Source organism: Symphalangus syndactylus, chromosome 23, assembly GCF_028878055.3.
Source record: "Symphalangus syndactylus isolate Jambi chromosome 23, NHGRI_mSymSyn1-v2.1_pri, whole genome shotgun sequence".
Lineage (NCBI taxonomy): Eukaryota > Metazoa > Chordata > Mammalia > Primates > Hylobatidae > Symphalangus > Symphalangus syndactylus.
In genome coordinates this window covers 12,832,063-12,856,946 of record NC_072445.2, presented here as the reverse complement: position 1 = coordinate 12,856,946, position 24,884 = coordinate 12,832,063, and the positions used below count along the sequence as shown (strand labels likewise).

The 24,884-nt window shown below is 38.9% G+C and overlaps 1 protein-coding gene and 1 non-coding gene across 13 annotated transcripts in view; one reads left to right on the top strand and one right to left on the bottom strand.

The window, feature by feature from the left end:
* The window catches only part of DNAH8 (dynein axonemal heavy chain 8), a 343,702-nt gene that overhangs the window by 237,801 nt on the left and 81,017 nt on the right, over positions 1-24,884 (bottom strand). For 11 of the 12 annotated variants that reach the window (XM_055263328.2, XM_063632277.1, XM_063632276.1 and 8 more), the window contains 6 exons: positions 20,707-20,839; positions 18,415-18,530; positions 16,285-16,391; positions 9,852-9,927; positions 8,000-8,189; positions 449-645 (listed from right to left, as the gene is read on the bottom strand). In XM_055263328.2, the coding sequence (XP_055119303.2) occupies positions 449-645; positions 8,000-8,189; positions 9,852-9,927; positions 16,285-16,391; positions 18,415-18,530; positions 20,707-20,839 (819 nt within the window). The remainder of the gene's footprint in view (positions 1-448; positions 646-7,999; positions 8,190-9,851; positions 9,928-16,284; positions 16,392-18,414; positions 18,531-20,706; positions 20,840-24,884) is intronic. The other variant, XM_063632281.1, reaches the window with a different exon arrangement.
* Positions 1,080-1,174, top strand: LOC129473872 (small nucleolar RNA SNORA8). The gene has a single exon (XR_008654400.1). It is a non-coding gene; the product is annotated as a small nucleolar RNA SNORA8 (small nucleolar RNA).

Here is a 24,884-nt window from a genome sequence, read left to right as displayed (position 1 = left end):
CTCATACACTTTTACAATTGTGTGTGCAATGGGGCCAGTGGCTGGGTAAGAAATAGGGTGTCTACCAGGAAGCGAGGAATTTCACAGTCTGCAGGGTATGGTTATTCAGAGTTCTAAAGTTCCTTTGAGTCTCTAACCGAAATACAGCTGGGTCTACAGAAGTGTGACGCACCCCTGAATACCTAGCCTTTAGTCCGTGGTGGCACATAATTGGTACTCAATTGTTTAAGGAAATTGAACAAAATCTGTCTGAGCCTCAGTAATGTCAATTGCCTCAGTGTGTCCATGTGAGAATTACACCAGCTAGAAGGTGACAGGTGCTTGGTATTTATAGATTCTTGGCCTCTGCTCATGAGTTCCTGTCGTTATCCCTGGTATTTTCCTGATCCACCCTCAAGAGTTAGAGACAAACAAAACCCCAACAACATCACAAGTAGCGGAAAGACACCTTCACTTTCACATCACGATCCTCTGTCCAGAGAGTCTTGTACTTCAGAAAGTCCTGCAGGGCCTCATGAGCTGCTTTTCTTAGGGAATTTACAGAGGAAGAAAGGAGCAGGACCAACTTAGAAATATCCTTGTGCTCTGCTACCCCCGGGTAAAAATTCTTCAGCTTCCTTGCAGGAATAACTTCTTCAAAAGATCCTGAAAACAGATGTTTTTACACTATAAATAACTTCTATATTCAACTTTAAATATTATCAGTTTTAATATTTGTGATTATTTTCAAACTGTATTTTCTTAAAGACTCACCCTCCAAGTAACTAAGAGCTATTTCAAGTAATTAAGAGCTATTCTCTTGCTATCTTCATGTATTCTCATTAAACTGTGGTGTCAGATTTTGAGCTCTAGATTTCTTTAATCTGAAAAACTATTATTCAAAGCAGAAAACTGAAAGACACTGATTAAAACCCCCCGAAATGTTAAACTCCTTTAAGAAAAGGTTAAAAGCGTTGAAATTTCCACCCTGAGGAATAGCACAGTGGTTCAAGGAGAGACATTACATTTATTACCCAAATGACCTTGGGCCAAGTATTTAGTCTTCATGGATATACTTGTGAGAATTAAATGAGACAACCTCTGCTGGGGTGTTTAAAAGTCAGCACCGTAGATATTCAGCATCTGGCATCTTGGCTTCCTGCTTGTTAAACCTGGTATTTCTACTGATAGAGTATTTGTGTAGTTTTCTTAGACTGTTCAGTTTGATACAGTCTTCAATAGTCACCAATGCTTTTATTTTTCTAGGATGTCAAATTGAAAACTAGGCAGATCCACCTACTCTAAAAATGACCCTAAAATAAACTGGTTGAAGAAATTAGATCCCAAAGATTATTGGTGGAGAATTTCAAAGTTTTTATCACTACATGCATATTCAAATAGAGATAAAAGAAGCCAAAATAAAAGAATTGTGGCCAGGCTGACAGAAGAAATGTGGACTAAGCATCAGTTCTAATAATGAGGGCTAACTTGAACATACATCTTTTGTAGATAAATTTTGACTCCAGCTGGCTGGGCATAGGAGCTCTTGCCTGGAAACCCAGCACTTTGGGAAGCCGAGGCGGGGAGATCATTTGAGTCCAGGAGTTTGCAACCAGCCTGGGCAACATGGCAAAACCCTGTCTCTACAATAATACAAAAATTAGCTGAGCATGGTGGCACGTGACGGTAGTCCCATCTACTCGGGAGGCTGAGACGGGAGGATTGCTTCAGCTGAGAAGGCAGAGGCTGCAATGAGCAGAGGCTGTACCACCTCACTCCAGCCTGGGCAACAGAGTGGGACCCCATCTCTAAATAAATAAAACCAAGTAGTGGTAAGTCCTCCAGCTTTGTTCTTTTTCAAAATTTTTTGGCATTATAGGTCCTTTGAATTCCCCTGTTCTCTATTCAGATTTTAGGATCAACTTATCAATTTCTGGAACAAAAAAAAAGCCTTCTGGGATTTTGATAGAGATTGTATAAAATCCATAGATCAATTTGGGGAGATCTGCCAGCTTAATAATATTGGATCTTCCAACCTATGAGCATGATGTATCTCTTCATGGTATAACTTTCAGCAATGTTTTGCAGTTTCAGTGTACAGACCTTATACTTCTGTTAAATGTATTTTATTCTTCCTTCCTTTTGTGCATTAAATTGTTTGATTTCATTTTCAGATGGTTCATTGCTAATATTTAGAAATACAGTTGATATCTATATATTGATCTCGTATCCTGCAGTCTTACTGAATTCATTTGTTAGTTCTAATAGTTTTTGTGTGTGTGTGTGTGAGAGTTGATTCCTTGGGTTATTTTTACGTACAAGATCATGTCATCTGCTAATAAAGACAGTTTAACTTTTTCCCCTCCAATTTGTGTATCTTCAGCTTAGTTCACTTATCTTAATCCACTTGATAGAACCTCCACTATAATGTTGAGTAGATGTGGTGAGAGCTAGTATTCTTGACTTCTCCCTAATCTTAGGGGGAAACAATTCAGGCTTTCAACGTTAAGTATGATGCCTTTTATAAGGTCGAAGAAGTTCAATTCTATTCCCTGATTGTTGAGCATGTTTATCATGAAAGGGTGTTGGATTTTGTCAAATATTTTTTCTATGTCTATTGAGATGATCATGAGTTTTTGCCCTTTATTCTATTCATATGGTGTATTTTAGGATGTTAAACCAACCTTGCGCTTGTGGGATAAACCTCATTTGGTCACACTATACAACCCTTTTTATACACTGCTGGATTCAGTTTGCTAACATTTTATTAAGGACTTCAGCATGGTCATTTAAATTTAGAGATCCTTTAAAGATGTTTTTAAATACAAAGAAGTCAAATTTAAACATCTTTTCTTCTACGGTTTGAGCTTCGTATGGTTTGAGAATCCTTCCCTACTCTGGTGTTTTAAATATATTGTGCTGTTTTATTCTCAAAGTGTTGTAAAATAGATGGAATAGTGTTATAGGATATAGAATAGTGGGTATGATGTGTATCTAATTTAGGATACTACTGTAAGTTTTTTCCATATGGAGACAAATCCTTAGCCACATTTCTTAAATAGTACATTCTTTCTCCACTGATTCGTAAATCCATCTATATCATACATTTTCATATATATGAGCATTTCTGCATCCTCTGTCCTGTTCTGCTGTATGTTATCTATCTTTGGATCACTAAAAGATGGTCCTAATTAGCCTGGCTTTGTAATACTCCTTGCTATTTGGCAGGGCAGGACCCCCTACGTTGCTTTTCTTCACCACCAATTTTTCTTGGCTATTTTTAACTCTTTTCACTTCCATATAATTTTACAATCAAATTTATAAATCAAGTTGACAACAGAAAAAATCTATTGTGATTTCTTTGGAATTGTATTGAATGTATAGATTAATCAAAGAATTGACTTCATGATGTGGACTTATTCTTGTCTTCCATTATCTCATTCAGTAATATCTTCTCCAAAAATGCTGTGCAAATTTTTTTTACATTTATTTGTTAAATACCTTATGGTTTGTGGCTAATAAAGAAAATCTGATTCTATATATATATATATATATATATATAATTTTTTTTTTTTTTTGAGTCGGAGTCTCGCTCTGTTGCCCAGGCTGGAGTGCAGTGGTGCAATCTCAGCTCACTGCAAACTCCGCCTCCTGGGTTCATGCCATTCTCCTGCCTCAGCCTCCTGAGTAGCTGGGACTACAGGTGCCTGCTACCACGCCCGGCTAATTTTTTGTATTTTTTTAGTAGAGACAGGGTTTCACCCTGTTAGCCAGGATGGTCTCGATCTCCTAACCTCATGATCTGCCCACCTCAGCCTCCCAAAGTGCTGGGATTACAGGCGTGAGCCACCTCGCCTGACCTTCTATTATATATTAATTGTATTACTGGTAAATGTAGAAACACTGGGGGTTTTGTATGTTGATCTTTTATACATAAACATTACTGAACTTATTGGTTGTAACAATTATTTCTAGATTTCCTGGATTTTCTATATATAATCTTTAAATAAGGACAATCTCAGTCTTCCTCTCCAATTCTTGTCATTTTTTCTTGTCTTATTTCATAATGAAGATCTCTAGTAAACTATCAAATAAGAATGATAATAGTGGGCTTCCTTCTTTATTCTTCATTTTATTGGGAATGGAATACTTCTAAATATTTTTACAGATGACACTATTGGAAAATCCATCTTATTCCTAGTTTGCTAAGAGGCTGTATTTATGTGTGTGTGTAGGTAAGTGAAATATACTTACAGAAACATATATAAAAAACACAAGAAATAAATAAAATGTATATTAAAGAAGAAGAAAAAAATGAATTCCAATGCACTCACCACCAAGTTAAGAATAGAATGTTACCAATAGACTAGTCCTCTCTAGACACCTCTCTAATCCCATTCCCTTCCCTTACTCCCAGAGGCAACCATTATCCTGAATTTTCTTTGAAGATAAACTTTACAATAAACCAACATGCTTATCCCTAAACAACTTTTAAAAACTAGGCAGTAAGCACAAAACTAGCTGTAAAGGAAAGAACATTAATTGTTCATGTGAGATGAAGGCTCCTACAAGAAAAGAATCTCTGGAACTAGTCTGGCTTCATCTTTTCTACAAGTTTACAAAAGCCCTTTGTGGGGGAAGCTACAGGGCAGAATCACAAATGAGTCCCAGAAAATATACGTGTCATGACAATCAGGGCAACTGGCAGCACTGTGTTTGTGAGCCAAGTAATAAGTGTCCAGCAAGAATATGGCCAGGATAGTGAGCTAATCTCTATTTCCTTATATCACAATTACCTGCCTCCAGTTCTCAGTAGTTGGTCAAGGCAGAACGCTTCTGAGGAATGAAAAAGTTTCCTCAGCTGACCCAGAGCAATGAGCATAGAGCAGCAACTTCAGCACATGGTGAGAACAAGAAAGTCCAGACAAGAATACAAACCAGGTTTACCCAGGCATTCTCTCTTCAAGTTAAAAGACAGTATATATAACTGCATCCAGCATTTGGTGAGAGCAGTCAAAACTCATCCGTGTCCTGAGTCACACTGGTTGCCCTCTACGCTTAGAACATAACTATCATTGCACAATCACCCTTCAACATTCACCTTGAAATTCTCTTCACCTGTCTGCTGTGTTTTATTCCTGTTTCCAATATCCCATATCTTCTTTTTTTTTTTGCTTTTGCTTTCTCATTTTGGAAGACTACAACCGTCAGTAACTGTGGAAAAGGGTGTGTTGAGGGCACATTTTAAAAGACATTGCATGTCTGAAAATGTCTATTTATATCGTACTTGGTTGATAATTTTGCAGAGAATAGAATTCTTATTTGCAAGATTGTTGATAAGTCCAAGGAGATTTTTGCATCTAACAATTTTTAGTTTCATGTTTAGCCAGCTACAATAATAGAAAAATACATAGAAGGACTAGGGAGAGAAGAAAGAATAATGGCAAACATTGGACTAAAAGTAAAAAAATTAGATCCTAATCTTCTTATATGGATTAATTCCCAGCCCTCTCATTAGGTTTGTGACTTTGGAAAAATTATTTAACCTCTGAAGAAAGAACTGGGTTGGATTCATAATCTCAGAAGACACAATCCCAAACACCATAATCTCAAATATTGAAATCCCAAAAGCTCAAAATCCCTAAAATCTAAATCCTGAAAGTATAAAATCCATGTCTAAAATTCTGAAAATCAAATCCCCCTTTAAAAATGTAAATAAATATATTTAAAAGAACTGTTTATTAAAATAATTATTATTTTTTCCAGAATTATATTTTTGGGATTTTGATCTTTTGGGATTTCAACATTTGAGACTATGGCATTAGATTGTGTCTTTCAGGATTATGATCAGCCCCTGAAGGAACTAATATTAACCTTTCCATGTATTTTATATAAATTCATAGATCCATCCACATGCTTTTTCCCTAGCTCTTCTTGCCTCTGATTTTCCAAAGTCGCTCTTTCTAGGTTCTGAATGATCAGTCCAGCCATTTGTCACTGCCCAAGAGTCCATGTATATCTTTACTTCAGACCACTCTCCTTAAAAAAGTTATACTGCTTGAAGCTCTGCCCACTGGGGGGATTCCCCTTTTCACTGTCCTTTAGGGCCACTCCTGAGTGGGTTGTAGTGCAATAGAAGTCCATTTTCAGCTGACACCAACACATTAAGCCAATTCAGATAGACCAGTCCTGAGATTTTTCATCCTTTATTAGCTGGTTGTAGGAAACACCCCATGAGACCATAGATGTAAGCTGAGAAAGCAATGTTAGAGCAACATAGAAAGGTGCCATAGGGGTCTGAGCCACCTGGTCATGTACCTTACCTGGTATCTTGGGGGTGTTTTTGTTTTTTGTTTTTTGTGTTTTGGAGACGGAGTCTCCCTCTGTCACCCTGGCTGGAGTGCAGTGGTGCAATCTCAGCTCACTGCAACCTCCGCCTCCGGTTCAAGTGATTCTCCTGCCTCAGCCTCCCCAGTAGCTAGGATTACAGGTGCCCGCCACCATGCCCAGCTAATTTTTTTGTATTTTTGGTAGAGACACGGTTTTGCCATGTTGGCCAGGATGATATCAAACTCCTGACCTCAGATGATCCACCTGCCTCGGCCTCCCAAAGTGTTGGGATTACTGACGTGAGCCACCACACTGGGCCTTACCTGATATCTTGTTTTCAATTTGCCTTTCCCTGCATCACAGTGGAAGCAACATAGTTTTGAGACCAGTTTCTCAAACCCATTAAAAAGTTAAAGAGACCAGTTGAAGAGACCAGTTTCTCAACCCCATCAGAAAATGGACAAAGGACATGAATAGACACTTTGCAAAAGCAGACACTTACACGGCCAACACACATATATAAAAAAAAAGCTCAACATCAGTGATCATTAGAGAAACGCAAATCAAAACCACAATGAGATACCATCTCATGCCAGACAGAATGGCAATTATTAAAAAGTCAAGAAACAACAGACGCTGGCAAGGCTGTGGAGAAATAGGAATGCTTTTACACTGTTGGTGGGAATATAAATTAGTTCGACCACTGTAGAAGACAGTGTGGCAATTCCTCAAAGACCTAGAACCAGAAATACCATTTGACCCAGCAATTCTGTTACTGGGTATATACCCGAAGGAATATAAATCATTCTATTATAAGGATACATGCACACCTATGTTCACTGCAGCACTATTCACAATAGCAAAGACATGGAATCAACCCAAATGCCCATCAATGGTAAATTGCATAAAGAAAATGTGGTACATATACACCATGGAATATTATGCAGCCATAAAAAAACAATGAGATCATGTCCTTTGCAAGGACATAGATGGAGCCAGAAGCCATTATCGTTGGCAAACTAATGCAGGAACAGAAAACCAAACACCACATGTTTTCACTTGTTGTAAGTGGGAGCAGAACAATGTGAACACATTGACATAGGGAGGGGAACAACACATACTGGAGCCTGTTGGTGGGGGATAGGGGGTGATGGGAGGGAGAGCATCAGGAAAAATAGCTAACGCATGCTTGCTTAACACCTAGGTGATGGGTTGATAGGTGCAGCAAACCACCATGGCACATGTTTACCTATGTAACAAACCTACACATCCTGTACATGTACCCTGAACTAAAATAAAACAAAATAGAAACCAGTTTCTTTCTATACAGGAAGTGTCAAAAAAAGGTTCATGAAATTTTGGGTCACTATCATATCATATTCATAATTACTTAAGGGACGAATTTATGTTTACCTTAAGTTTATCCAACCTACTATCATGCAGAAAGTAAAATTAGTGCTAACGTTTATTTTAATTTTTAACTTAAGATCATCATAGTAGAAAAGTGATTTAAAAATCCTTTTCACCCACCACCCAAAGCCAGGAAAAAATGCCTGCACATTATGTTTAAGATGAAACATACTATTTTTTAAATGCAAAATGTATCAAACATATAAAATAATTTAAAAATCTATATGCTATCAAATCCAAGAAGGATCAGTAAGATCATTGACTAATTTTACATTCTTACTTTCTTCCTTCTTCAGCACTTTTCCTGTGTTTTGATGGGTCACGTCAGTAGTGGTGGGGCTGGGAATGACAGACTTGATGGGACGGATTTGCTGTTGCCCCCAGTGAGCCACTCCTCTGCTGACCTCCAGGGTTAACTGGATCATACGGTTAATGGCTTGCTGAATGTCATCCAAACTAGGAATCATCACCTGTGGAAAGAAGAAACAAATGTGTAATAGTGCTGGCGCATACAGTCCATCCCTCAATTTTCACCACCTCCATTCCCCACTGAGTGGGGCAAGCCTCGGCTGGTCCAGTGCAAGGCTGATTTGAGGCGGAGAATGATAGAGGAAGATGGGGAGGATGCAGATTTTCTCTATCCTGAAGTTTGCCTTCAATCGATTCCTGCAAGCCTCATTACACCACGAGCTAATGCGGAAGTAACTTTTTATTTTTTATTTTTATTTTTTTTTTTGAGACGGAGTCTTGCTCTGTCCCCCAGGCTGGAGTGCAGCAGTGCGATCTCGGCTCACTGCAAGCTCCGCCTCCTGGGTTCACACCATTCTCCTGCCTCAGCCTCCCGAGTAGCTGGGACTACAGGCGCCCGCCACCACGCCCGGCTAATTTTTTGTATTTTAATAGAGACGGGGTTTCACCGTGTTAGCCAGGATGGTCTCGACCTCCTAACCTCGTGATCCGCCCGCCTCGGCCTCCTGAAGTGCTGGGATTACAGACTTGAGCCACCGCGCCTGGCCGGAAGTAACTTTTTAATAACAGATAGAAATGACATTTCGATTTTGTTGAAAAGGTCAAACTGGTACTTGTCATCCTTTTCCCCATGAGGGTGGCAGAATGCAGTGGGAAATTACAGACTATGTGTTAGAGATCCATGAAACAAAGTAACTGAAGAAGCTACACCACCAAGATTCTGACCTCAGTTCTTTGAAATGTGCCAAATAAGCTAAGAAGCTATCCTTCAGGAGGTCAGACCATGTAAAGGTGGTTTTAGGTGAGTCACGGGCCATTTCTGCCTGGCCTTATCCTTTGACCCATTGCAGAATGCAGCTCAGCCATCCCATGTGGCTTGGAGTTCCAGATGCCCCTCAGCAGCTGGGGTAGTTGTAGAGATAAGTGTCATGGGAAGACACAGGTGATTCAGATGCTCAGGGCACAGGCTCTTTTTGTCTTTCTCTTCTGCCATCCTTACCTTAGTGCGTTGCCTCACAGTCATGTGTTTGAGGTAGGGATCTGAACAACTGTGATGATTTTATTTAGATAATTTAATGTCTGAAGTAAGAAAAAGCAAGGCAATTTGTAGGGTGCTTGCTAATTGCTGGCAGAACAGATGCCTAACTCAACTCTTTCACGAGGCCTTCAATACACCATGAGCTAACACAGAAGTAACTTTTTTTTTTTTTTTTTGACAGAGTCTTGCTCTGTCGCCCAGGCTGGAGTGCAATGACACAATCTCAACTCACTGCAACCTCCACCTCCCAGGTTCAAGCAATTCTTCTGCCTCAGCCTCCCGAGTAGCTGGGACTACAGGCACCTACCACCATGCCTGGCTAATTTTTGTATTTTTAGTAGAGACAGGGTTTCACCATGTTGGCCAGGATGGTCTCGAACTCCTGACCTCAGGTGTTCCACCCGCCTTGGCCTCCCAAAGTGTTGGGATTATAGGCATGAGCCACTGCACCCATCCCAGAAGTAGCTTTTCATAACAGATATGAATGACATTTCCAATTTGTTAAATAATGAGGGAAAGTGAAAAAAGACATAGGACCAAAATGTTACCCTAAATGAAAGCTCAGTTCCAGTACTATACTTCTTAAGTACCTTACCAAAATATCAGTGTATTTAATAATACTTACCACATTAGGAATTGCAAGATGTACTTCACTTTTTATAAAGGAAATAATATCTTCTGACCGCTTTCGCTCATAAAGGCTGCAATGAGATGGACATTTAGCTGATGAACCTTACCCTAAAATTTCATTAGTAGTTTATTATGCTACAAAATTCAGTCCTAACAATAAAGATCATTTTTAAAAGGCCAAATTACACAAAGAGAATATTACTTATAACAGAACCCTAAACTGCAGAGAACTGAGAAAATACAATGACCCAATAGTCTTAGAAGTAAAATAGTAATCTTATATACATTTTCTACTATTTTAATGTTGTTCTTTCTCAGTAATAACCTTTAACAGTGTTTACTAAAGGCATTCTTTGTTCCCAGCCCTGCAACAGATATAGGACGAGATCACCAGCATATACCTTTATATGCTTCTTTATATTTTTACAAGATTAAACAGGAAGTTTCTGGTCCATGCTTTCCAAAAACCGCTTTGTTAAACAGTATCACTCATGCACAGACAGCAGCACAGAGGCCTGAGTCCAGTTATGAAGGACACACGCAGAGCTACAAATTAGTCTGGCTAGCATAGCTCCCTCTGTCTTAACCTCCGCCCCTATCCCAGGCAAAATTATAATAAATGCAATCTATCCATTCTCTTTTTCTCTGGGAGTGCAAGAAATACTGTCATTACTGAAAACTTACTTCTCCATTTCTAAATACAAGCAGATGGGGGTGGGAGGGGATCACAGGAAACATAGAGGCCACAGTTCAAAAGTGAAGACTCAACTTTTAGCACTCAGGGCCAATGGTTCCCAGATAAACATATTATTGGAAAGGACGGAACAAAAAGCAAGCAAGCAAACAAACCCCCTCAATTCATAGTCTCCCAGTGAAATTCACGATGTTGCAATAAAATTAGTGTGGGCATTGATTCAAAGTGTGTAATCTGAGAATAAGAAAGAGTTTTCATGAAGTATAAAGGAACAGTTGAATAATAGAGGCAGTGAACAGTGCACTATATCATTTGGTACCTTATATAGCAAATCAGAGAATCAGCTGAAGGTATTCTCCAAAATTTCAGGTGCAAAATACAAAGAGAGAGAAAATACTTAAGAGAAAAGGTAAGAATAAGTAACATTTATTGAATGCTTAATGTATGCCAGCCACTTTCCATAGATTACCAGTTTATGTTCACATTAATTCTGTGAGGCAGACCCTATGATTATTATTATTTCCATATTGTAGATAAGGAAACCAAGGTAGGGAGAGGTTAAGTAATTTCCAGAGGGTCACTCCACTCAGAGATGCTTACTACCTAGATACGGCATGTGAATACTGTGTAGATACGGGAAATTAAAGCAAAGCACTCCTTTAACCTTAAGAATAGGCTTGTTTTTTCATCTTGAAGAGATTCTCTAGGTGCCTGACAGGATTAATGGGGGGAAAAAACCCACCTGCATCTAAACATACAATTTGTGAATTTCAAGAATAAAAGAGAAATCCTGTCAGCATCAAAACAAATACAAGTTGTTAGTTGGGAAGGAAAATCGGATTAGCAGCAGAACTCTCCTCTAAAAATTGAAACCAAAGAAGCCAGTGGAGGAGCCTCTGTAGAGTGTGAGAGAAAGGGATTCTGATCCCAGAAGACCAAGCTAGCATTCGTGTGTGGAGATAAGAGAAAGACATTTTAGGCAAGTAAGGATTTTTAGTACTATCCTCATGTATGCCTCCTCAAAAATTGCTGAATTGCCGCAGAACTTGTAAATCAATGTGGCATAGTGAGTTCATACTTCAAAAAAGCTTCTTTTTGCCAAACCCATCACAATCACGGATGGGAAATAAAGGACGTGAGAATGCTCAAATACCAGGTAAGCATCTCCATGAAGTAGAAATGGAGAGAAACTCAAGGACAGCCTAGCCAGGGTTCCGGGCTGGAAAGAGGCAGTGACCATGGTGAGGTTGGCTCTGGTGGAATATAGAGGATGGACAGGACTCAATGAGGGATGGGGCCTCAGCCAGCCTCACTACTTAAGGCCAAAAACTAAGATGATGCTCTTCCACCTGTCTTGCAGATGATGCTGCAAGACAAGATGTGTCAACCTACTGCCTGCAGCTACGGCTTTTACAGCAGATGCAGACCTGGGGCAAAAGAAGCACATCCACAAATTCCCTGATAAGTAACTAAGGCCACCCGTGCGCTCCCTAGCCGAACCTGCCATACCCCCAATATCTCTCCAGGGGCCAGTAACTGTGAAGAAATAAGACCTGGTTCTGTACTCAGGGTTCCAAGTGTCATTTAGAGGCAAAAGTGAAACTCATAGATAGGGAGAGAGAGAAGGAAAAAGAAACACAAAAACAAAGCTCTCGCTCAAAGAGAGCCTGCACATTAAAACCCAAGTATGTGTGAATATGTCTAAGAGTAAGAAAGAGAGCTAACGAAATTCAAAAACAAAACGGAAACTCACTCTAGATGAAAATTAATGTCCAGATAACAAGCTCTAAAGTAAGGAAAAATGTTCAGTGATATATGAAGACTCTTACAAAAAAATAAAAAAATTGCTAAACTAAAAATAATACCATATCTATAGGATAAGGAAAAAGTATTTTTTCTTGAAATATTTAAGATGTCACAGATGACAAAATCTTCAGAATAGATACAGAGATACTTGCCCATAATGTAGTTCAGAAAGGCAAAAAGATAACATAGATGACAGAGTCATTAGGAGACAAGGAGAAGAGAATGAGAAGCCCCAACATATGAAATGACCACACGTCCAGTGTGCCCAGGGCAGTTCCAGATTCTCTGTGTCTTGGCACCTCATCTGGACAGTGCCCCTTCACTCACAAAAGTTCCATAGTTGGAACAATAGGTTATGTGCTCATTCTACTCAACATTCAATTAATAGGAGTTCCAGAAGAAGACAATGAAAGAATATCCTAGAAGCAATAACTAAAAGGGAAATTGCTGAGGTTTTTTCTAGCATTAAGGAAAGCTATAAACCCTCAAATAGAAAGTGCACTCTGAGAACAAAGCAGGATTAAATAAAGACAAATCCACACGGGGTAAGTAAACTGCAGAAACATTAAGGATTAAAAGAGAATATTCAATTAGACTCATGCAGACTTCTCATCAGCAGCAACATAACTCAGAAAAAAATGAAGAAATACTTTCCAAGTGCTAAAAGACAAAGAAAAATTTTATATCCAGCCAAAGTGTTATGAAAGTATGAAGGCAAAACATTTTCAGACTTACAAAGAAGGATAAGAGAATCTAATTCTCACAGATCCTCACTAAAAAATCAATGGGATACAAAAAAGTACATGAGAACCTGGAGATTTTAATAAATTATGCAAGTAAATAAATTATTTTAATATATTATTTTTGAGTGTTTACACAATGGTAAAACTAAAACATCAGACAGCAATAAAATATGTACAGTTCAGTGAGTAAAGCTTGCCAAGGCCCTTGTAGTCAGAAATAAGACTAGAAAACTGCAAAACTAAGGACAGTACTTTTTTTTTTTTTTTTTTTTTTTGAGATGGAGTCTCACTCTGCCGCCCAGGCTGGAGTGCAATGGCACAGTCTTGACTCACTGCAAACTCCACCTCCCAGGTTCAAGTAATTCTCCTGCCTCAGCCTCCCTAATAGCTGGGACTACAGGCGTGCACCACCACGCCCGGCTAATTTTTGTATTTTTAGTAGAGACAGGATTTCACCATGTTGGTCAGGCTGGTCTCGAACTCCTGACCTCAAGTGATTCGCCTGCCTTGGCCTCCCATGGTGTTGGGATTACAGGCGTGAGCCACTGCGCCTGGCCAGTACTTTCTTCAGTTGGAGCAAAATATGTGCCTTCTAAAGTTTAGGGTAATCACTTAAAGAACTGAAGTACAGAAAAGAGGATAAATGGTGAAAATTATCCACCCCAAAGACAACAGTCATAATAAAATGAATCAAAGAAAAAGAATATTGAGAAGAAAACACAAAATAAAATGTCATAAATTAAGTACAACTATATCAAAAATCACAATAAATGCAAACAAATTAAACTCACTAAGACAGAGATAATGAGATTGAAGGAAAATTATCAGGTATACAATGTTTTTAAGAGGTAAAACTAAAAAGTACAGAGAAAGGCTTAAGTAAAGAGACTGAAACAATTACACAAAAAAAGTTGGTAAAGTAATGACAAACCAAATTGTGAGGAAGCAGGATTAATAGAGATAAAGAGATTTGCGAAATAAAAATAAAAGGAAAAGTGCTCTTAAGCAGGTTTAACTACTATGACCTTGTATGCACCTAACAACATAGCCATAGAATATATAAAACAAGAACTGACCAAAACAAAAGCAAAGTTTAATAAATCCACAATCACACTGGGAGAATTGAAGTTTTCCCAGTGTTTTTAACTTAATTTTAATTAAATTAAAAATCAGCAATGAATAGCAAAGGAATAAATCTAACAAAAATGTGCAGGACCTTTACACAGAGATTTATAAAACGTTACAGGGAGATATTAAAGAAGATATATCAATGCAGAAGTAATACATAATTCTGAATAGAAGACTCAATATTTATAAGGATGCTAATTCTCTCCAAATTGATCTATAGATTCGATGCAACTTAAATAACTCCCCCACCTGACCTCACAAGTAAGTTGATTTTTCAACAATTTTTGCTTGGTCAACTAATTAACCATATGGAAAAATATATATTAATTTGCTACCTCACACTAAGCATAAAAATCAATACATGTAAATTAAAACCCTAAATATAAAGGTCAAAACTACAAAAGTTTTGGAAGACATTATGCAGTAGTGAAGAGTTGGTTTCTTTAAAAAGATCACAAATCACTAAAATTGATAAATTTGAATATTTTTAAAACTCGGCAATGGAAAATGAAAATTAATAAAGCAAATGAAAAGATAAGGCAAAACTGACAAAAGACATTTGTTATATTATCATCAATAATGTAATATACTAAGAATACTTATGAATTAATCCAATTCGATAGAAAAACAGGCCAAAAAAGGAACATAATTCTTTTCTTCTTTTTTTAATTATACTTTAAGTTCTGGGGTACATGTGCAGAACATGCAGGTTTGTTATATAGGTATACACATGCTATGGTGGTTTGCTGCATCCATCAACCCGTCATCTACATTAGGTATTTCTTCTAATGCTATCCCTCCCCTAGCCCCACACCCCCTGACAGGCCCTGGTGTGTGATGTTCCCCTCCCAGTGTCCATGTGTTCTCATTGTTCAACTCCCACTTATGAGTGAAAACATGTGGTGTTTGGTTTTCTGTTCTTGTGTTAGTTTGCTGAGAATGATGGTTTCCAGCTTCATCCATGTCCCTGCAAAGGACATGAACTCATCCTTCTTTATGGCTGCATAGTATTCCATGGTAATATTATATGTGCCACATTTTCTTTATCCAGTCTATCATTGATGGGCATTTGGGTTGCTTCTAAGCCTTTGCTATTGTGAACATTGCCACAGTAAACATATGTGTGCATATGTCTTTATTGGAGAATGATTTATAATTATTTGGGTATATACCCAGTAATGAGACTGCTGGGTGAAATGGCATTTCTGGTTCTAGATCCTTGAGGAATCGCCACACTGTCTTCCACAGTGGTTGAACTAGGAACACAACTTTTAAGGAAGAGAAACAACAAATGGCCTATAAACACAAGGAAGTATATTTAATCTCATCAGTAACCAGAAAAACACAAACTAAAATCCTGATGAAATGCCATTTAACACCCTGTATGTTGGCAAGAATTTTTTAATCAAATAATATTGTCTGCAGGGATGAGGGGCCATGGGCACTCTCACTAGGAGCTGCCTGGTAAAATGAGGCATGCACATATCCCAGGACCCACCAAACCCACTCTTAACAGGTGCAACAGGAGACAGGAACAAGATGCTTGCAGAGGCTTTATTCATGATAGCACAAACTGAAGCAACCCAAATCACCATCACTAGTAGAATGGATAAACAGACTATGTATACTCCAACTACACAGAAGTGTAAAAAACTATACCCCATGGATGAATCTCAAAAACATTATACCAAGCACAGTTCAAATACAGGCAAAATTAAATGATACGTGGATTGGGGATATAAAAACATAGTAAACTGTGAAGAAAACCAAGACAATGATAAACACCAAGTTCAGGATAGTGGTTACTTTTGGGTGAGAAGGGAGAGGACCCATGAGGGGACTGGTAGCCTTTTTTATCTCAGGCAGGGTGTTGGGAATATGGGTGTTCATTTGACTACAGTTCTTGCAGTATTACACAAATACTTTCTTACAGTCTTTTAATGAATGCTATATTTTAAATTTTATAGTTTTTAATTAATAAATTTATAAGAGGTGCTATTCACATTATAATATTTTAAGTATGATTACCAGACATAATTAGCGTATTTTCAACTTGCCTTGCAACAAATATTCTTCTTTTCATTGTGTCCAGAGATAACCGTGTAGCTTTTTGAAGACTGTCTAGTAATTGATGAGAGAAAAAAGCAAAGACCTCTTTACACTCCTGTAATAAGAAATCAGATTAAATTCGGTATCTCTCCTCCAAAAAACCTCAAGCATCCCCAAAACAATGATACAATATTTGATGTGGCATGTGAAAAGCAACAAATAATAAACTATACAATTTCAGTGATATTGTAGAAATAAATTCAGTCCTAAATTACTTGTCTGGTTTTTTTAGACAAATAAGAATACATGAAAAATGTGTTTGCATAAACGCCCTAGCAAACTAGAGGGACTTATTCAAAAACCAAAATTCACAAACAGTATGTTCAGAGTAATCCTGGCTTGCTCAATACTCAATTTTCACCTAACAAAATTGAAGCACTTTAAATGTGGTACATTTCTCAATGATTAAGGGCATGGGCACAAGAAGATAACTAGTCTCCATCCTCAAGAAGCTCAGCTTGGTGGATAAATGTATTTTAAACTGTGCAATACTCAAATATATAAGATGAAAATTCCACCCTCTGGGACCGTGGTTTGACCCTCTCTCCACACCCTTCCTTCTCTTGGGAGAAGTAGCCAAGTTTATTGATCAGAGCACAGGGCAGGTTTTGAGCCTGGTAGGCAGAGATGTGGGCCCATGTCTTGCTTACACAATGAGTTACACATCGGGGCAAGGCTCTGGCCATACTGTTCCTCACTGCTCTAGAACCTGGCCCCTCTGAGACCGGGTTGGTGAGGCAGAAGACAGAGTAATAAGGCATGAACAAAGAGGATTGTCAAGCTTTTCCATGTGGCAATGGGGTACAGTCAGGGCTGGTGAACTATCAAGCTAAAGCACAGATGTGACATAATCAGATTTTTATTTTTTTATTTTTATTTTTATTTTTTTGAGACAGAGTCTCACTCTGTCGCGCAGGCTGGAGTGCAGTGGCACGATCTCGGCTCACTGCAGGCTCTGCCTCCCGGGTTCATGCCATTCTCCTGCCTCAGCCTCCTGGACATAATCAGATTTTTATGTTAGACCATTCTGGCAGCAATGTGGGAGATGAATTTGAGAGGCAGAGGCTATTTAGGAGGTGACCACTAGTGCAGCTCCAGTGATCCCCCAATTGGAGAGGTTCTGAGGGTACTCGGTCATGCTCTAAGGACTTCAGCCAGTGTCAAAACGTAATGCAACTGGAAGACAGGCACTTCTGAGAGGGGAGTGCTCCAGCTGACACCTGCTGGTTGCTAACAGCTGCCTGGTGCATGGTACTGAGAAGAGGCCTAGACTCTGCAGAAATCTAGATGCTGCAGAAAAGTGTTTCCCAATTATGTGGCAATATCATCCTTGAGCAAGAAGGTGAAAGTGGAATAAATGTATGCTGTTCATTTCTAAAACTGTATCAGATTGTATAAAAGTGGGTAAAATAGAAAAAGAATGAAAAGAAGGTGGGTATGAAGGATTAAAAGACAACTGACCCGGGGAGGAGAAAGCAGGAATGAGTGCAAATGTGACAGTGACATTCAGAGTTCATGCATGACCAGAAGGGTGAGGGCTAAGAAGGAAAAAGAAACCCCAGGCCCCCTTCTGAACCTTCATTCTCAACACAGTTCAACACAATGTGAAAATCTGCCTATCTAGGGCTTCTCCTGGGGGAGAGTCCAGAGTGGTCATCCATAGTACTAGTTTAAAATGCAGATCCCTGAGCCCCAGGTGAACCACAATCCGGACTTGGAATGCAGATAACCATTGAACACAACTGAGAACAAAGTTCTCCATTCTGAGTCAAACCACTTGCTGCTCCAATCCCTGAAGTCACATTTACTATATGAGAAAACATGGTCAATCACAATGAGGGGAGGTGACTACATAAACTGTAATTGACAGAATCACATCAAAAGCTGTGATATTGGGGAAAACTTAAAGGATTGCCTGATCCTACAGTATAAAATTGAAAATTATACTTTCTGGATTTTGTTAGAAATTAGATACAGATTGGTTGCAGAACTGCCTGGAAGAAGCACCATATGGGGTTATCTATAATCCTATAAACCATAATTCTGTGAATTGCATGAAGTTGTTCCACAATAAATACCTTTTTAAATTCATCTTCTTTATCATTAGTATCAACCTCATTCACAATATTAGCTTCATAGTCATTGCTTTCACCCTCTTCTGTTTCACTTCCAAAAACAACATGTTTCCGCTGTTCTATAGACAAAAGACAAAACAAAAATATAACATTTGACTTTTTAGCACTGTGTGTATTCTACATGGCCAAATCCTTTTAGGAAGCTCCTTTTTAAAAAGCTCTTACTTTAAAAACTGTTTTTTTAAAAGTGTTTTTTGCATTTGTTCCTGTAGGAGTCATCCTTGAATTCTATTTAAATTATCCACCTCAATAGACTTGTCATTCTACTAATACACTCTGTAAATATACAATCTAGAATTCAGAAAAGTTTTAAGAGAGTTTTATCTATTATCTTTCTAAGTTATCTGTTTATCTTTTGAGTTTTCTAACTTGACTGAAATGATATTTTTGTGTTTTTAACGTTTGTGATGAAAACTAATTAAACGAAGTGGAGAAACTCTAAGAGGAAAGATGTGATGTGCATGCTCATTCTATGCTCAGGCTTTCTCGTCCTCTGCACTACTGACATCTTGGGTGGGATAATTCTTTGTTGCTGGGGGCTGTCCTGTAGGATGTTTAACAGCATCCCTGGCCCTTATCCACCAGAAGCCAGTAGCAACCCACCCCCCCGCCACACACACACACACACACACACACACACACACACTGTGTGACAACCAAAATGTCTCCAGACCTTGCCAAATATTCCCTTGGGGGGTAAAATCCCTTCCAGTCCCATTGAGAACCACTGTTCCTGGCACAGTTTTCTCTCTCTCTCTCTCTCTCTCTCTCACTCTCTCTCTCTCCTTGCTATGTCACTTTCATGGGATCTCTGCTTGACTGGAAAGTTTTCCTCTCACTCCAAAAAGCCAGCTTCCCACAGATTCCCTACGTCAAGTATGTTGGTAACTAGCTAATTAACTTCATCCCTGTAAGGCACAGCCATCTCTCAGGTCTCCTTCGAGAGTCTGGGTGGCACACTGTGTGTCAGTGACCTACTCCTGATGCAGTCGGTGGCTAGCCTTGCTCGAAGCCAGCCTCACACTACTTACCTGAGCAGTATTTGGGGAGAAGAGCAGGTGTGTAGCAAACAGGGATCGTGACTGACAGGCACATCCCCTTACAATACTAACAAGTAAAACCTCCAACTACAAAGTTTTACCTAATCGGTTCTTATTTAGAGCTTGAAAACAAAACTTTAAAATGAAATATGTCTTTCTCTTCCAATTTATCTAAAGATTTGAGATATCTAGGACAGGACAATAATCTGAGCAAAGCTAAAAGTCCCGTGTTCTTAAACCATAACCTAGGAAGCAAAACACTCTCCTACTAGGGAATCTTTTCCTGAAATTCCCTGCCCCTGATAAAGGGGATTCAAATTCAACAGCTTCTCTCTCAGACTTATTAATAAAACTGAAACTATTAGAACCTATTGAGATAACAGGAAATTCAATAGGGTAAAAATTATTTCATCCACTTTAAATAATGCAGGCACCTTGTCATACAAATTTGCCTGAACAGATGTGATGAAGTAATGAAGTTTCTCTTAGTCCCAGTCAAGCAAACTGAATGAAGGTTATGAGGGTGTGGGCAGAATCAAAAGTCAGGAGCCTTTTAGGGCATCACTTAATCACAGGAGGGGGAATGGATGGTGGAGAATACATGCTTCCGTATCATGTTTTCTTCCTTGGGAGTGCACTCTTCAACTGGGTACCATTTATCTGTACCCAAACCCCAAAGACAGTTCTAAGTAGGAATTCATAGCTTACTCTACACAGAGAAGGATCTAGGAAAAGAAAAAAAAAAAAAGTCTTAAAACATGGTCTCACCCAGATTAAGTTTTTCAGATTCAAGAAAATTATAGAATTTACCTTTTCCTGGTTCATTTCTCTCAAAAAAAAAAAAAGGAAAATAAATCAAATAATCAAAGTGACTTGATTAGAATGCTGCACCAGAAAAAAAAAAAAATAGAGTTAGCATAGCAGGCCTGAGACTGCTATCCATAGGAAGGCCAACTTGCAATGATGGACCAGGGTTGGGAACTTGGATTTGAGAGGGGTTCCCACCATTCCCTAATTAAAAAAAAGAACTCTCTGGGCTTAAACTGTTGGTACAAACAATGTGATTTATACTGAACACCTTCTTTGCTTCTGGGGAAGGGAGGGTCTGGAATTCAGTATCTGCTAAGCAGAAGGTGCTTACATAAGAACGAATCTGTAGATCTTGTAATTCAAACACAGTAACAAGAAAAGTTACCTGACTGTTTTGCTACTTTCCCAGTGTATTTCACTTCGTAAATCTGCTCAAATATTGATATAAGTTCTCTGACAGCTTCTTCCACATGCTTACTTTTGTGGTTTAGAATGTCAGCCCATTCTTTTGTGTATGTCTGTTAAATAAAGAAATGACTATTATTTTCCAGATACTTACAAGTAACACTGTGAAAATTAATCCTATGGCTTTAATTTATAAAACTATAATTAACTTCACTTGAAAAAAAAAGCTAGAGATAGCTGAAAATGGCATAATGCTTCAGATTCAAAATTGTCAATGGCTAAAAGCATAGCTGCTAAGGCCCAAAGAACAGCAGAAAGATGAAAAAGTCCATCTTTGACCTATCCCTGATTCAATTATACATAGAAATCTACCTTGATATTCATATGGGTGAAAAGAAAGAAGGCTGAAGGGGTGGAGAGAAGATGATGTCAGAAGTTGAAAATGAGATGTGGTTTCAGAAGAAGACAATCCAGAGTATTGGTTTGGAGAGTTAAATTAGATAAAATTTTTAATTGAGCATGGTGCTGTATAACAGGCATCAATTTAAGAGCTTTACACATATTAACTCATTTAGTTAAACACTGATCTTGGGATGAGTAATGGGGAGTGAGTAATATTATGGTCCCTATTTCACAGCAGAGAAAACTGAGGCTCAGAAAGAATAAGAAATTTTCCTAGGTCACAAATAGTTGGAAAAACTATTTGAAATCAGTTTTGTCTTGTTCAAAATGCCTGCACTTTGTCTTTCTAAACTCTTCTACTAGCAAATGCTTTAGGAAGAAGTTGAGAACTAGTCAAATTCAGAAAAGAAAACTAGTTTATAAAGTTCAATAAGTCTTTTGACATGCCCACAAAATACACTCATTTTAGGACAAAGAAAAGTAGTTGGAGGCAGTGTCTCGTGCCTATAATCCCAGCTACTCAGGAGGCTGAAGCAAGAGGACTGCTCATGCCCAGGAGTTCAAGGCTGCAGGAGCCATAATTGCGCCACTGCACTCCAGCCTGGGTGACAGCACAAGACTTCATCTCCAAAAAAAAAAAGTAAAAGTAAATCAGGGCCAGGTGCAGTGGCTCATACCTGTAATCCTAACCCTTTTGGAGGCTGAGGATGGAGGATTGCTTGAGCCCAGGAATTTGAGACCAGCCTGAGCAACATGGCGAGACCCCAACTCTACAACAAATTTTTTAGAATTTTGCCAGGCATGGTGGTGTGTGCCTGTGGTCCCACCTACTCAGGAGGTTGAGGCAAGAGGATTGCTTGAGCCCAGGAGGCAGCAGTGAGCCATGTTCACTGCATTCCAGCCTGGGCAACAGAGCAAGACCCTGTCTCAAAAAAAAAAAAATGTTGGCCGGGCGCGGTGGCTCACGCTTGTAATCCCAGCACTTTGGGAGGCCGAGGCGGGCGGATCACGAGGTCAGGAGATCGAGACCAGGTGAAACCCCGTCTCTACTAAAAATACAAAAAAATTAGCTGGGCGTGGTGGCGGGCGCCTGTAGTCCCAGCTACTCAGAGAGGCTGAGGCAGGAGAATGGCGTGAACCCGGGAGGCGGAGCTTGCAGTGAGCCGAGATTGCGCCACTGCACTCCAGCCTGGGCGACAGAGCGAGACTCCGTCTCAAAAAAAAAAAAATGTAAATAGGAGCAGCCACTTTGGGCCTTCAAGAATACAACTGCAGAGGATCCCAAGTCTGTCCATGCAAACTTCTCTCCAGAAAAGCCTTGGGAAGTCCCATGTTCCCCATGTTTTGCCCCCATGTGTTATGTGTTCCTTTCTTGACCGTCTAATCTGTATCTGAATGCATTCTCATCATTCTTTAGTCCCAGGAGACACGGTGTCCCTCCTTCTATCCAAAGATATTCTGTGATCCTCTCCACGCCCACCGACTCTTCTGACCTTGCTCCATCATTCATTCAGTTAGTCCTTTTCAATTTATTCAATGCAGTGCTAAACATTGGAATGGCAATGGAGGCTGGAAGCCACTTCAGTCTAACAGGGAAAATAAGTGTTAAGCAAGTAGACAATTCCAGCTGATCATGGCAGATTGGACATATGTGTTTATACATCCCAGCTTTGAAATCCCCTCAGGAACCAGACATACTAATTAACTTGGCAGAATGAACACACATGTTTATCTTGGCATCCCCATGATATATCCAGAAACCTCGACAAAATAACATACAGTAATCTTTTGAAAAGAATATACCCACAAAACAAATGGAAGAATGTCATATAAATTTTTCCATACATTTCCAATATCATATAATAGTAAAGTTAATGGGATTAACAACTGGTACTGGGGCAACTGAATATCCACTTGCAAAAGAATGAAATGGATAATGGGTGCAGGAAATCAACATGGCACATGGATACATATGTAACAAACCTGCACATTGTGCACATGTACCCTAAAACCTAAAGTATAATAAAAAAAAAAAAAAGAATGAAATGGAAACTTCTCCTTACACCATACAAACAGATTAACTCAAAATGGATCATAGACCTAAAATTTCAGAACTAAAACTAAAAAAAACTATTAGAGGAAAATATAGGCATAAATCTTCATGACCTTGGATTAGGCAAAGTTATCTTAGATGTGACACCAAAAGCGAACAACAAAAGAAAAAAATTGATAAATAAGACTTCATCAAAATTAAAAACTTTTGTGCATCAAAGAACACCATAAAGAAATTGAAAAGAACACCCAAAGACTGGGAGAAAAAAAATTGTAAATCATATATCTGATAAGGAACTAGTATCTATAAAAAATTATTACAACTCAAAAATAAAAAGACTAATATCCAATTTTAAAATGAGCAAATGATCTGAATACCTGCTTCTGAAGGAAAGCATACAAAAGGTTAATAAGCACAGGAGGCAGGGCACGGTGGCTCACAACTGTAATCCAGCACTTTGGGAGGCACTTTAGGGGGAGGCAGATCATTTGAGATCAGGATTTTGAGCCCAGCCTGGCCAACATGGCGAAACCCTCCTCTACTAAAAATACAAACATTAACCGGGCATGGTGGCACATGCCTGTAATTCCAGCTACTTGGGAGGCTGAGGCAGGAGAATCACTTGAACCCAGGAGGCAGAGGTTGCAGTGAGCCAAGATGGCGCCACTGCACTCCAGCCTGAGGGACAGAGTGAGATCCCGTCTCAAAAACATAAAAATAAGCATATGAAAGATGCTCAACATCACTAGCTAATAGGGAAACATTTGTCAAAACCACCCTGAGATACCACTTCACACTCACCAGGACAGCTGTCATCAAAAAGACAAATAATACCAAGTGTTGGCAAGGATGTATAGCAATTGGAACCCTCATACACGCTGGTGGGAATGAAAAATGATACAGTCACTTTGGAAAGCATTCTGGAAGTTCTTCAAAGAGTATAACATGGAGTTGGGGGCCAGTAATTCCATTCCTAGGTATACATACCCAAGAGAAATGAAAACTTAAGTCCACAAAAAAGAAAAAACATGGACACCTACGTTCACAGCAGCATTCTTTACAGTAGCCAAAAAGTGGAAACAACCCAAATGTCCATCAAGTGGTGAATGGATAGATAAAATGTGGCATAACCATACAATGGAATATTATTCAGCAATAAAAAGAAATGAAGTTTTGTGAGACAGGGATCGTTTGAGCCTTGTAATTAGAGGCTGCAGTGAGCCATATTCACACTACTGCATTCCAGCCCGGGTGACAGGGCAAGACCTCATTGTTTCTTTAAAAAGAAAAAAAAGAAATTAAGTTCTGATATATAGGCTACTATGAATAAATTTTGAAAACACTCCACTAAGAGAAAGAAGCTATTCACAAAAGAACATATATTGTATGATTCCATTTGTATGAAATGTCCAGAAAAGGCATGTCTATAGAGGCAGAAAGGAAATTTGGGGTTGCCTCGGGGCTGGGAGGGTTGAGAGGAAATGGCGAATGACTAATGAGGATGGGTTTCTTTTGGGTGATGAAGATGTTCTAAATTGATTACAGTGATGATTGTGCAACTCTGTGAATATACTGAAAAGCATTGAGATGTACACTTTAAATGGGTGAATTGTATGGTATGTGAATTTTATCTCAATAAGGCTTCTAAAAAGTAATAATTCATGCCAGAAATAATTTGAGCCACAAATTGGGGAAAGAAAAAT